The sequence below is a fragment of the Zalophus californianus genome, chromosome 1 (assembly GCF_009762305.2).
Source record: "Zalophus californianus isolate mZalCal1 chromosome 1, mZalCal1.pri.v2, whole genome shotgun sequence".
NCBI lineage: Eukaryota > Metazoa > Chordata > Mammalia > Carnivora > Otariidae > Zalophus > Zalophus californianus.
This window is the reverse complement of record NC_045595.1, coordinates 144420063-144432831: the sequence shown is the minus strand read 5'-3', so window position 1 is coordinate 144432831 and position 12769 is coordinate 144420063. Positions and strand designations below refer to the sequence as shown.

The following is a 12769-nucleotide window of genomic DNA, read 5'->3' as shown; positions in this document are numbered from 1 at the left end:
GCTTTGGCCTTATGTGTTATTCAAACCATTGTTACTGGACATCTTCTGTTACAGTAGCTGGACCCGACCCATACGGATGCACCTGCCCCTGGGGGTTGTTGTAAGGTTTAAATGAGCTGAAGCATAGCAAAGAGTTTTGTGAGTTGGGAATGCACTTTGAACATTTTTAGGTGCTGTAAAAATACAAGCAATCAGTCCTGTCGTTGCCACTGTCATTTGAGAAAGCCTACCGGGCAGGGCTGCGGTGGACGGGCCCTGACAAGCTGGCTGGGCCAGGGGCACAAGTATGTGGCAGAGCAGACCATGGGGATGAGGAGCTGCTTGGTTAGTTTTCCTAATTTTACAGTGAATCTGCAAATGTGGCCTGGGCTCAAATGCAGGGAAAGAGGGAGAGAGTGGTTGGGGGAGGTAAAAGAGAGGGCAGAGATTAGAAACAGGAGCCCCCACAATTCCAATTCAAAGAACCTGAGTGAGCCATTTGGAAAGTTGATCTGTGACCGTTTGGGCAGACCCATGGTAACCGGATCACTATTTTCAGAAAACACCTGTTAATTCTGCCCAAAGAGGATGGCTTGCTACAGCTGCCATCCCAGAGGTCTATGAAAAAAGCCTGCTGGTGAAGAGCAGAGACCAGGCGTCAGTCTCAGGGTTGGTGAACAAAGTGAGAATGTGGTCGTGCCCCAAATAGGAAGCAGGGCTTAAGCTTTTGCAGATAAAAAATAAAATCTCTAGCAGACCCCAGAGAGCTATAAGCTGTGGAGAGGCCAGCAGGGGTCACGGACATCTATGCCATAGAAATGAAAGAAGGGGGGATATTCTGCTTTCCAGATCTAAAATCCAGTTTCCTCTGCAGACTGAAATTCATAAAGAAGTGCCTGAGCTATAATTTCATACTGGCAATAGAAGTGAGAGGAAAATGGAGACCAGGTGTTGTACGTGTTGTCGTATATTATATACATCCCTAAAGTTTTTCAGCCAAGTTGGAAATCACTTCTGTCCTATCCTAAAGGATATGATTTATATACCTAGTCACCGAAGGCTCGAGGAGTGAGGGAGGAGACGCATGTCACACTGTTGCTGGAGCAACAACTGTGTCTTTTCATAATAATTTGTTTTCTTTTGTCCACAAAACAAGCTGATGGTTATAAAAAATGTGACCGCCGGCCCATAGCTCACAGTCAGTTTTCCGTGCTTAATTTTGAGAGGGGAGGAGGAGGGCCGAAAGAAAGAATTTGTTGTATAGCTAATACATAAAACTGCCTGTGGCCATTAATTTCAACCTCTTGGCTCCCAAACCTTTTACCAGCACTGCTCAACAGGTTGTATAAATCACTCTTAGGAACTCCATTTCCTCCCTTCCCTCCTCGCTCAGAGCCGGCTGCTGATGTGGAAAACAGAGCAGCCCCGGGAGAGTCCGGGGCGCCCTGGCTGAGCAGCACTGGCAGAACCGAGCCTGCTGTGCACATGGCCATCCGGGGGCCGGAGGGTAGGGTAGCGTGGGGGTGAAGAGCGAGCGTGGGCTTTAAGAGCCCCACGTGTTCGATGTGAGCCCCAGCTCTGCCGCTTCCCAGCTGTGTGATCTTGATTACCATACTTCCTCATCTCCTCATTTGTCACGCAGAAATAATCATGACAATCTCGGAGTATTTGGATGCTTACCTGAATATCATAATATATGTTATACAGGTCTGCTGTGGTCACTGAAAACTTCCGTTGAACTTTTGTGGCATGAAACCCCTTTTTCCTGAAATTTCTCCATTGGTCTCTGCTCAGTGAAAGGGAACCCCAGGAGTTTTCCAGCTCACTGAGGGTAGGGGTTTTGAGGGGGGTGGTTGTGGGAAGTGGGAGTCCCTTCTCTGCCCACAGAAGTCCCAGTCACCATGCCAGGGTGGCCTAGAGCTGTCTGATGTTTTCACCCTTGATGTGACAGCATTTCTTGTGTTTAAAGATAGGGGGACTTTAAAAGGGACTCGGGGATGTCTGAAGGCTTTTCTCCGAAACCTGTGTGTGATGGATCAAACACACTATCCAGTGAGGAAGTCTGTGATCTCAACTCTGACATTTCCTCACTAGGTTGCCTTAGACAAGTTGACCACACTCTCCGAGGCTTGAGTTTCTCACCCGAACACAGGAGGTACTAACACCTACCCGACAGAGGTGTAGTGCAAGTTCATGAGCCGAGTCAGCAAGTGGAAAGCCCCCGTCTTGGGCCTGGCACACAGACACCCTCTCTCTGCTCCTGGGGAGGGACCGTTTGGCTGACCAGGCTGGAGGAGCCCCAGGAGTCGGTGCCCGGGGCCTCGGACCCTTGGCGTGTTCCACTGTGTTCCTTGGTGGCAGCTTCCCTCAGAGGTAGCCAGCTTCCGGCAGCTGGGCCTTACATGGTGCAGGCAGTGGAGGAGGGGGCTTTGGGGGCACAGGGAAAAGCCCAGCTGGGAAGCGACCCAAGTTCTCGGTTGGATAGGAGAACCACCACAACCCATTCCAAGTGCAGACGGCCTCAGAGATACAGCTGGGGTCGGTGCACTGTGGTGGCAGGTCTACCATGACAGCCCGAGACCCCGCAGCAGGAGAAGCCCGTCCAGGGTGGCTGGCGTGGTGCATCAGCACTGGGCCTGTCCCTCAGGCCTCAAAACAGCTTCTCCCGGGCCATGGGCCTCCTACTGTTAGAGGAGGTCTCCATCCCTTTCGGTTGCCCTTTGGCTCCTGCAAGCCAGAAGTCCTGCCCAACAGCAATGAAGAAGCCCCAGAGGCTGATTGCTGCAGTATTTCCAGGCAGACGGTGAGAAATCAAGCTTCCTTCCCGAGCAGCTGCTTCCAGAGTCTCAGCCTCATGACACCTCACAGAGCCCAGGTTGTCACAGTGTCCCCTTCTCCCTGAACGCTGTCCTGGTTAATGGAAAGCTAGGCCTGGTGTTCTGAGCTGAAAGCCCTTTGATGTATTATAAATATTTATCTCTGGGAAGCTCTGACGCTCTTTCAAGACAGGGCAAGAAGGCGCTTGCATGGTTGACCTGCTCCTCAGAGAAGGCCCGTTTGTTGTCCATGAGGGTAGGCCCAGGGCTTACCCAAGCATGTCTGTCTTTTCCTAATTTCCTGGTCTCTTTTGTTGCGTGTTGTTTTGTGCATGTGAAGATGCGTCTCCCAGGAGTGGTTCCTAGGGTAGGAGAAAGGAGGGGGGAGGAGAGGAAGCTTCTTTCCCCCTTTTGTTTGTTTTTGGCGATCATTAATTACTCACTCTGGATCGTAATTCCATCCATGGTCAGATGACATGCCTTGTGACTGGTTTAATTGGAGGCTGATGATGAGCTTGAGCCTTTCCACAGGGGAATGTTGACTTGGGAAGTTCCCAGCTGGTTCTGAGGCCGTGCATGTTGCCTTCTGTGATGCACTGGTATAGAGGAACGGCCCCCAGGGCCCAGACAGGCTGGTGCTCGGGGCCTCAGGCAGCAGCATCCGGGCTGGGCCTCCTGAACCCTGAGAACACTCACCTCGACAGTCAGGAACTTCCCCAGTGCTGTCCAGGGCCAGGGTAGTCATAGATGGTAATGGGGTCTCTAGGTCCTGAAAGCTGCATCTTTAGCCAGCACTTGCAGTCTTGTGTTTCCTTTTCAACAAGGGTCACCATTTTGTTAGCCTGAAACCAGAGCATGACAGGGCGAGGTGAGCAGATGTGGCCTCTCAAGAAGATTTTTTTACTTTACCCCCTGGAGTCGAAGTTCAAGAGGAAATAGGTCTCAGACCTAGATCCTTAGCATCTTTTCTCACTTTGGGTTGACATACATCAGTGGCTCCCGTCTTATGGTCAGACATTTATCAGTCCGCCCCCAAACCACCTCCTGTACCCAGGATGCAACAATTCTTCCATTTCCTGAAACGGCCCGGCTCAGCCAAGCTACTGTCCCGCATGGGAAGCAGTGTTTAAAGCTCTGAGTGCTGACCCGTGAGGTGACGCTGCTGGGAGCCCCTGTGTGTTCTGTCATCTCCCAAGGGGCCTGGCCAGCCAGTGCCAGCACTGCGCTCATCGGAGGACGATGCCCAGCAGCATCCCTCAAATACCCCGATGCCCACACAGGACTCTTCCTAACACATGGGCAAGCTCCCTTCTACCTGAGAAAATGACACACTTCGCTTCTTGTTTTTGTGATTAAACACATACATAGCAAGATTTGTGAGCTTGCGGGGCTGGTTGGAAGGCCCCTCATCCAGCTAATTGGACGTTGCAGCACCATGTTTCCAGGAATGAACAGGTCCAGCCAGAAGAGAAGTTGGCTGGGTGGTGGTTGGGGGGCTGAAGGGGGGGGACAGTGTTTTACTACTGGTTGTTGTCATCCTCACACCAGGCACTGAGCTTGTGTCTCCATGGGTGGCTCCTGGCTGTAAAGTCTGGCTCCTGCCTCCCTTTGAATGTAGTATAGCTCAAGGTGTGTTCCTAGAGAAATGCAAGGATTTGTTGGTTTTGTGTGTTTTCTAACAATCCCTGCCTGATGTTGATGGGAGAATATGGAGAGCAGCTTCCCAAAAGCTGGCTATCCAGTATGTGGATCACGGAGATCTCATCTTTCTTTCACTACTGCTGTTCATCTTCAGGTTTTGTTTTCATGGTGTGATTTGCAGATCCTCCATGAGCTGGTTGTATCGGGTGCCTGGCAAGTCTTGTGTGCAGCCCTTTGGGCCGTATTCTTTTGGCCACAATGTTTCCTGCTCTTGAGGAGTTTATGGCCCATATTGGGAGTGGGCAGTGGAAGGGGGGCGCCGACTGACATGAGAGCATTAGCTAGGCAATCAGAAGACCTGAGTTCTGGGATCAGCTTTGCCACTTAGCTCACCAGTGTGACCCCTGACAAGGCCCACTTCTTCTTTGGCCCTCAGTTTCCCCATCTGTATAATGGATAGATTGGCTCTTCCTTCAGCTCTGTTATCCTAGATTACTCTGTCCTCTTTGTTTTTGTTTTTGTTTTTTTTTTTAATCATTTTCTCATGGGATTCTGACATGGTAGACATTCAACCAGCTGGATGCTGGCCGTTGTTTTTGAGTTTTATAGATGCCTAGTCCTTTTTCTGAGACATTCTTCCCCATGCTTTATAGATTTCATCTCTTTGCTTTGGAGTCAATTCTCTCACTCATTTATTCCTTAAAGCTCAGTGGTCCTAAGTGCTGTCATTACAGCTGTCCTCCAACGAGCATCCCCTGTGGGCCATCACTGTGGCTGTCACTGCCGTGTACCAATCTGACCTCATCGTCAGAAGAGCCTTTCAGCATAATGCCCCCACCCCTGCCATGTAGTTCCCACAGAGAGAGGACAACAGCAGGGACCAGGGGCCAGAGGAGCGGGGACCTTTCAGAGAATCTTACCGTAATCAATTCCAGCCTTCCTGGTAAGCATCTTTCTCTTTCCAGCAGTGACATTTGCAACTTGGCATCTTACTTCATAATTACATAAAGAATAACCGTCTGGACAGATGCCCGCCCGACACCACAGGTTGCACGGAGGGCTGTCAGCTCTCAGAATAGAAGGGAGTGTCCTCCGGCCTCAGCCTGAAAGGTAGTAACTGGGCCAGTCCTTTCATGTTGGTGGGAAGCAGTCCGTTCCTTCCTAGCCAGTTCACCTCATTCGGTGAGGTCCCTCTTGAAAGAAGTATCAGCACCTTTAGCAAAATAAGGTACTTTATGAATGAGGAGTTTTAAAACTCTAAAAGCATCTCGAATTCCTGTGTCTTAGGGCTGCATGTGACCTTTTCCAGGTTCACTCCCAGCCAGTTCCTAGAGAGCAGGGAAGGTGCTCAGATTTATTGACGGGCTTTTTAAGACAAGGCCAGGGCTCTGCCCAAATGAAGGAGCTGGGTCTGTTCAGGAGACCACTCATGTCTCTGAGCTCTGCCCTCCCAGCCCATTCCCCGCCCTCAAGAAGCACTCTCTCTGGCCAAGGTGGTGAGGCCAGTACACAAGGTGTCAGTGCCATGACCTTGACCAGGGCCTGTCCGGGTGGGGCAGGGAAGGAGGCATTCGGGCTGTTCCTCGTAGAGTAGGTAGGGTGTATGTGACCTTGAAAGCCCAGGGGAGTACACATGGCACACATGGTAGGCTTTCGAGGAAGGTGGCCAGCTGACTAACTGCCGTCCCCGCCGCTGGGAGTTCCCTTAGCTGCAGCGAAACTGCTTGCCTGTAGAGGACTTCCCTCAAATTCCACATCTGGCCAGCTTGTTGCTCTGCTTTTTGTCTGTCAAGGCCCTTGGCACTTGTGTGGGCCCCCGTGCCGGTGGCAGGGGTGCCAGACCTACCTCCCAGGAGCTTCTCTCTGATCAGAGGAGAATCAGGGTCTGCTGGAAAGGGCGTGCTGGGCTTTCACGTGAACTAACCAAGGTTCAGATCCCAGCTCTAGCACTTATTTGTTGTAGGACCTCGGGCTATAGTTTTGAACTTTTCTAAACCTGTTTCTTCATTGGGATGTAGGAATAACTCAATCTATTGGGTGGTTAGGAGAAATAAGCTTGTGCCTATGCAATGTTGGGTACTTCAAAACCACTCACAGAAAGGGTGCTTCCCTGTGGCTGTCGTTGGTGTCATTGAAATACCCCCTGAGGATGACATTTCCCCTTCTTCCGTAGCCCTGTCAATACCACAGAAGTACCACCATACATCCTCGAGGCCTCCCCATCTCTTGGCCAAATGCCTTTGTCCCCCTCCATCCCCTTCGTCGACAGAACCTGTGATAGATGATGTGCTTTCTCTCCTTGGGATGATGATGATGATGCCCTCCTGTCCCTGTCTCATTAGTACTCTGCTCTATTATGTGAAGGAGCCACCTGAGACCCTGGATGTGGGAGCTTGGGGCACAGGAGGCGGCCAGAAAGAAAAAAATGGCTGGGGGGGGGTGCTGTGGGGCCTCCCCACCATGACTTCTTGATGGCTATAACTCTCACTCCTAGACATTCTCTCCTGGGACATGGTGTTCTTCTCTAAGGTCACATCGGGTTCCTTCTCTCTGTTCCCCAGGGCCACTTCTGAGAGCATCAGGTACCCTGAGGCTCTGCCCTGTGGCTTGTCCCTACTCTCCACTCCTGGTGGAGGGCAGCTTTCTGGGAGATAGCAAAGGCACCACAATGGCTTCCTGACCCCCGGACTCCCGAGTCATCACCTTTCCTGGCTTCTTGGTTGGGATGGTTGGCATTGCTGTTCTTAGTGCAGGAGGGCGAGCAGCAGTTTTACTCACTGGCGTGTGGGGGTGGGCAGTGTGAAGCCAGGTGACAGCCGTGTCCACATGGCTAGGTGAGCCCGTTTTCCTGCACCCCCTTCCTGCAGGGCCAGAGAAGCCCCTCACTTCCCTCTGGCCTGGGCTGCTGGGTTCTCACCTAGTGTAACTAACTTTTTTTTTTTTTTTTTCAAAACACTCATGTCGGAAGTCAACTAATGTTCTTTTTCTGTGCCACAAAGGAAAAGAGAACAAGAACAAACGAATCAGTTTTTCTGGAATCATAAGCTGTGATTTCTTCATAAACGAATTTAGAGAATGCCTGTTGAATTCCACAAACATTCCTGAGTGTTTACCGACGGCCGAGGCCTGCAGTATGAGTGGGTGGATGCCGAGATGCCAAAGATAGGGTCCCTGTCTTCAGAGGGCTTCCCTGGACAGCCTGTCCTCAGACAGCCGTCGCGCCCCGGGGAGAGCCTGATGTTGGGTGTCGGTGGGTGTCGCTGTGCCTCAGCTGTCCACCCCTGCCCAGATGTCAAGACCCAGCCCACGCCTCCCTCCTTCATGAAGTCTCCCTTGACTGCCTCAGGCGTCGGTGAATTCCCTACTCTCCAAACCCTAGATTCCTGCAGTGCTCTGCAGCCTGAATACAAGGTGTTTCCCATCTGTCCTCTCATCTTCCTGGCATCACAGGCTCATGGGGCCCATCGTATCACCCCCACTTTAACAAATGGGACAGCTAAGGTTTAGAGAAGTCATTTTCCCAGGGTCACAGCGTCAAGCAGCAGCAAAACTGGAACTTGCACTTGCATGTCCCGCTTCCCACCTTGGGCCTCCTCCTTAGTGCAGAGCACTTTCTCTCCCGCATCATTTGACCCCTGAGCAGCCCCTCCTTGGAGCCCCTGCAGCCCCTCCCATGTCATGCACTTAGTTCCTCCCTTCTTGGTTTCAGTCACCTGTGTGTCAGTCCTGGTGGGGGCAGGGCAGGGGCCCCGGGCAGCTGGGTCTGGTCCCCTGCTGCCACTGCCACATAGGAGCTGACTCAGGCTTGGGCGGGGTGGGGGTGCAGAGGAGGAGAGAATGGAGCCGGGGGCCCCCCCCTCCTCCCTCCTCCCTCCTCCCTCCTCCCTCCTCGCCCTGAGTCATCTGGAGGCAGCGGAAGCAACCAGCACTTATGTGCCAGGTAATTGTGAGACTCGGTTTGTCTAATTATAGCTCATTTTGTCTCTCAGACAGTGGAATAAAAACCTAACAGTGTCCGAGGTCTTTCAGCTGTTCTGTCGGCATCCGAACTCGACACACATCGAGGTTTGAGAACGTGCTAATAAGGGCGGGTTTCCAGCCCTCTCTCCTGTGGCTCATTTACCACCTGTGCCCCACGGAGAAAGACCTGTATGCTTTGATTTTCAGTAGGGTGTCCACATAACATGTCGTCCAAACTGGTTCCTTTTGAGAATGAAGTGGTGTGCTGTTGAAAATTACGCCAGGACAGTGGGCCTGAAGCAGAGCATATGGTCACCTCGTTCTAAACAAAAATGCATGCCTGCGAGTGGAAGGGTGGGGCGGGGGGGGGGGGCAGTTGTTTATGAAGACTTTGGTGCAGAGTGGGTTGCTGGTGAATGAAGGGCCTTTGTTTCCAGCGATAACTTTGCATCATTTGGTGACTGCAAGAATGACCTGATACCTGTTTCTGTACCCTCCACTCATTTTCTGTCCGTGGCTGAGCCTCCCAGGATGTGTGTCTGTGTCTTATTGTTTTCTTTCTTTTTCCTCCAGAGATCCTGCGGATAATTCAGCTGGACCTAGACCTGAAGTATAAGACCAACATCCGGGAATTGTTTGAGGAGTTTGACAGTTTCCTGCCGGACGCCATCATTGGCATAGCGAGAGAGATGCAGCCAGTGTACCGGTATGGGGCGGCCGTAGGGGGTGTGGCGTCCAGGACCCCCTCCGTCCCTCCTCTCTTTCCCCTGTCCTGCTTTATCGGTAGACACTCTTAAATCTCTTAATCTGCCCTTGAATCTCTTAGAGACACATTGGTGCTTATTGCATATAGTTAATAGTGTGGGCAGGTGGGTCTGCCCCAAAGCTGTAGATGCTGCCTCATTGTTTTGGGGGAGTTTGTAACATTTTTCTCGTAGAAAGCTGAGCTGTTTTAGTTGCTTGGTTCTGGTTAAGCTCAGGATTTTAAAATCTTGGGCTTTGCCTTACAGAGGAGGTATCAGGATATAGCTTGAATTGCCTTGTCTGACGATGAACTAGGCTTTCTTGGCCTCTGAGTCACCAGTGACCCCTCCTCTGTCTAAGCAGAACGGGTTTATCAGTGTCTCGTAAGGAGGGGAAGGCAGCACAGCTTTGGGGCACTGGTTGGGGTTACCTCATCGCCGTGAAGAACACATTCTGCGTGATGCCGTGCACTTCATTGTCAAGTGTGCGTCGTAGAGAAACCCCAGCATCTGAGAACCAGGACACATGTTCAAGAATGTTCCCTGCAGCATTGTATGCAGTAGCCAGAAACTGAGAATGACTTAAATGTCCATAGCTAGCAGAAGGGACAAATAAAATGTATTCATCCAACTGAGTACTATACAAAACCCAAAATGTGCAAGTGGTAGTAGCCACATGCACTGCTGGGCAAAGTTAACTGTAATCTGGAGGGATGCCCACCATGTGGCAAAAATTATAAGGAAAACCAAGGCAAAGATGATCCCCCAAGCCGGCCCGGTGTTCCCTCTGGAGGGCTGGGGGCCTGGCGGGGAGGACAACCTGGGTGCAGAGTGCCCCCGGAGTACCTCAGTGTGTTGTTAGCCCTCTGCACTCTCGTGTGTGTGCTGTCTGTCTTATGGTGGAAACAAAGGAAAGGAAGAGCAGAGGCACCTACAGTGTTTGTTGAAAACTAGAGCCATGGCTCTGGGTCCAGGGGCTTCCATGTTGCTGACTGATCCTCCTCCGGGTAGTGCCAGAGCTCACCCAGAACCGAGCTGCCTAGAGCTGGGATTTCACCATCCGCGGGGCTGGCGCGCTCTTCGTTGTCCTAGAGCTGGGATTTCACCATCCGCGGGGCTGGCGCGCTCTTCGTTGTCCTAGAGCTGGGATTTCACCATCCGCGGGGCTGGCGCGCTCTTCGTTGTCCTAGAGCTGGGATTTCACCATCCGCAGGGCTGGCGCACTCTTCGTTGTCCCAGCAGACCCTCCCGCCGGCTCCCTGTGGACATCCTCAGAGCCAGGTCGTCTTTGGAAAGCTGCGGGGCACAGGCTGCTAGTGACCCAAGAGCCCGCGTTTCCCCTAAAAGAGCGGGGAAGAGTGACAGCTTGCTTGCTTGTGACTATTTGCAAGACGCAGATCACATAACAGGAAATTCCTGCGAGGCTTCTGAATGGGCTGATAACTCCTGGGCCTTGTGGGCTGTTTGCCCTGATGTCATCCTCTCCCAGCCTGTCTCCCAGTCACACAGCAGAGTCTCGCACTCTGCAGGGGGAACAGGAGCCGAGGGTTTGGGTCAACACTTGCCACTTCAACTCAGAGCAGCCTCCTCACCTCATTCCCTCACCTTTATACAAGGTGGATCTCGATTTAACACCTAGAGGCAATGGAAGGAGCACTGGACTGAGAGTCCAAAGTCCTACGTGCTAGTCCCTATGCTTGGGGCCTGGGTTCCTCCATCTGAGAATGGGAGCCGCTGTGCTGCAGGACCTCCCTCCCCCTCCCCCGGCACTGTGATCCCAGTTTCCTGACCCTCACCGGCTCCTCATCGTCTTTCCTCTGTCCTGAGGCCGCTGGTCTGCAGCGGGGGCCCCTCACTGCTCCCTAAGGGCCAGGGTCCCCAGGATGCTCGCAGGCTCGTGATTAAATGCAGCCGGAGCAGTGGTGCCTTCAAGCCCTGCTCTGGAGTCTTCTTATGTAATAGAAATGGAAACGTGATCCCATTTAAATAGTATCCACCAGAATTTATGTTTTTGTACATCTAGGATTTTATTAACAGTGAAACGTAAATCAGTTTAATTATCTAGACTTCTCAAAAGAAATCTCTGAAAGATTTTAGATCCAAGGTGAAATTGAATTTTTCTCACCTTCAGAGTCTGTAATGATCATTATGTACAATGAGAAAAATGAGGCCTCTGCGGCTACCGGCAGAGTCCCAACCTGGCCTGTTTGTAGGGCTGGCACACTCACCATCAGAAACGAAAACCCCGTTATGTGCTCCCCCTTTCCGCTCCCAATCCCCCCACCCCCCCCCAGCTGAAATGTTTATAAAGCCTCTAATAATTAAGTCTGCAAATGACGGCCCTGCACTAATGTGTGCCCTACTGGCTCTGGGTAATTGCCTCTGAATATTTGCAGCCTCGTGCTGGGGCTGGGAATGGTTTGGTGCTGGCTGGGTCAGAGGGGGAATGGAGTGTGGGGTTTTTTGCTGTCTTCCGCTGGAAAACTGGAGACTCCAGTGGCCCAAAAGAAAAACTGTTGGTTGTCTGTGCCTTTGGAGCCTGCACCTGGGTGTGTTTGTGGGGACGGGGTAGGAGAAGAAGTGGGGGAGTGGAAGGGTAGCGAGTAAGCAGCGTCCACACAAGGACGGCCAGAGCCGGGCCCTTCTCATGAGCAGGCAGCCCCAGCCCCACTGCCTTGAACCTGGCCATCACCACTGGTGGGGTATCCCCAGGCCAGCATCTGTCCACTCCTGTGCAGTCACTTCCTGCGCCCTCCGCCAGGAACAAGGAACCAGTGGGAGTTCCCACAACCGCATGGTCTCACTCCCTAAGTGGTGGAGTGTGAGGTGGGCAAGGTTTTTATCATAAGCAAAATCTGCTAGCATCTATGAAAAGGAAAATTTAGAAACAAAACAACAGCACAAAAGCAAAACCTGACTGATTAACTGAGCACATTTTGATCTGGAAATTCACTAAGCAGAAATAAATTTGAATCTCCTCAACTGTGTTATTTTTATAGTCCCTTGCCTGACAGTTACTGTACTTCAAAAGGGCACATATTAAGTCATTTTTATGGTTGTTTCCCCTCTATTGTGTGCCACGAAGAACATTAGGAGCTTGGAGAAGGGTGGAGGGAAAAGTATTTCTCACTATTCATTTGACAAATAGTCTTTTTTGGGTTTTTTGTTTGTTTGTTTTTTTACAATTCTCCCCGCCATAATTCCACCCCCACCCCAAATGAACACTAAACCCACTGTGCTTTCTGGGAAATGATGGATTGTAGGATGCTAGGGTAGTGATAGAGGTACCTTTTTCTGTAGGCTCCCTGTTAAGATTCTGTTGAGTCAAATGTCCTGTGACCTTTCTCATCTGAAAATTGGGGAGCCATGGTCATTTTGGGTGGAACGGTCCTGTCTTGACCCTTTCTCTGCCTCTTTGTCAAGGAACTAGACCACTGGACAGGTAGGTCCTCATAGATGATGTGTTTAGTTGGGGTACGTGACCAAAAGGAGAGAAGGATCTAGTGCTTTCTCTGTAAGCAGAATGGTCTCTGTAAATAGAGTACTTTATTTTACACATATGTGTTAGTCCAGGATACCATTTTGAATTTGCTTCCTCATGAATGTATTGGAAAAGCAAAGAAAATGGTT

The 12769-nt window shown here is 51.3% G+C and overlaps 1 protein-coding gene across 3 annotated transcripts in view; it reads left to right on the top strand.

Moving 5' to 3' along the window:
* XXYLT1 (xyloside xylosyltransferase 1) overlaps nt 1-12769 on the top strand; it is a 163693-nt gene that overhangs the window by 87085 nt on the left and 63839 nt on the right. For all 3 annotated transcript variants that reach the window (XR_003518638.2, XM_027587300.2, XM_027587301.2), the window contains one exon: nt 8970-9102. Coding sequence is in view for 2 of the 3 variants with exons in the window: in XM_027587300.2 (XP_027443101.2) it covers nt 8970-9102 (133 nt within the window). In the remaining variant the exon portion in view is untranslated. The remainder of the gene's footprint in view (nt 1-8969; nt 9103-12769) is intronic.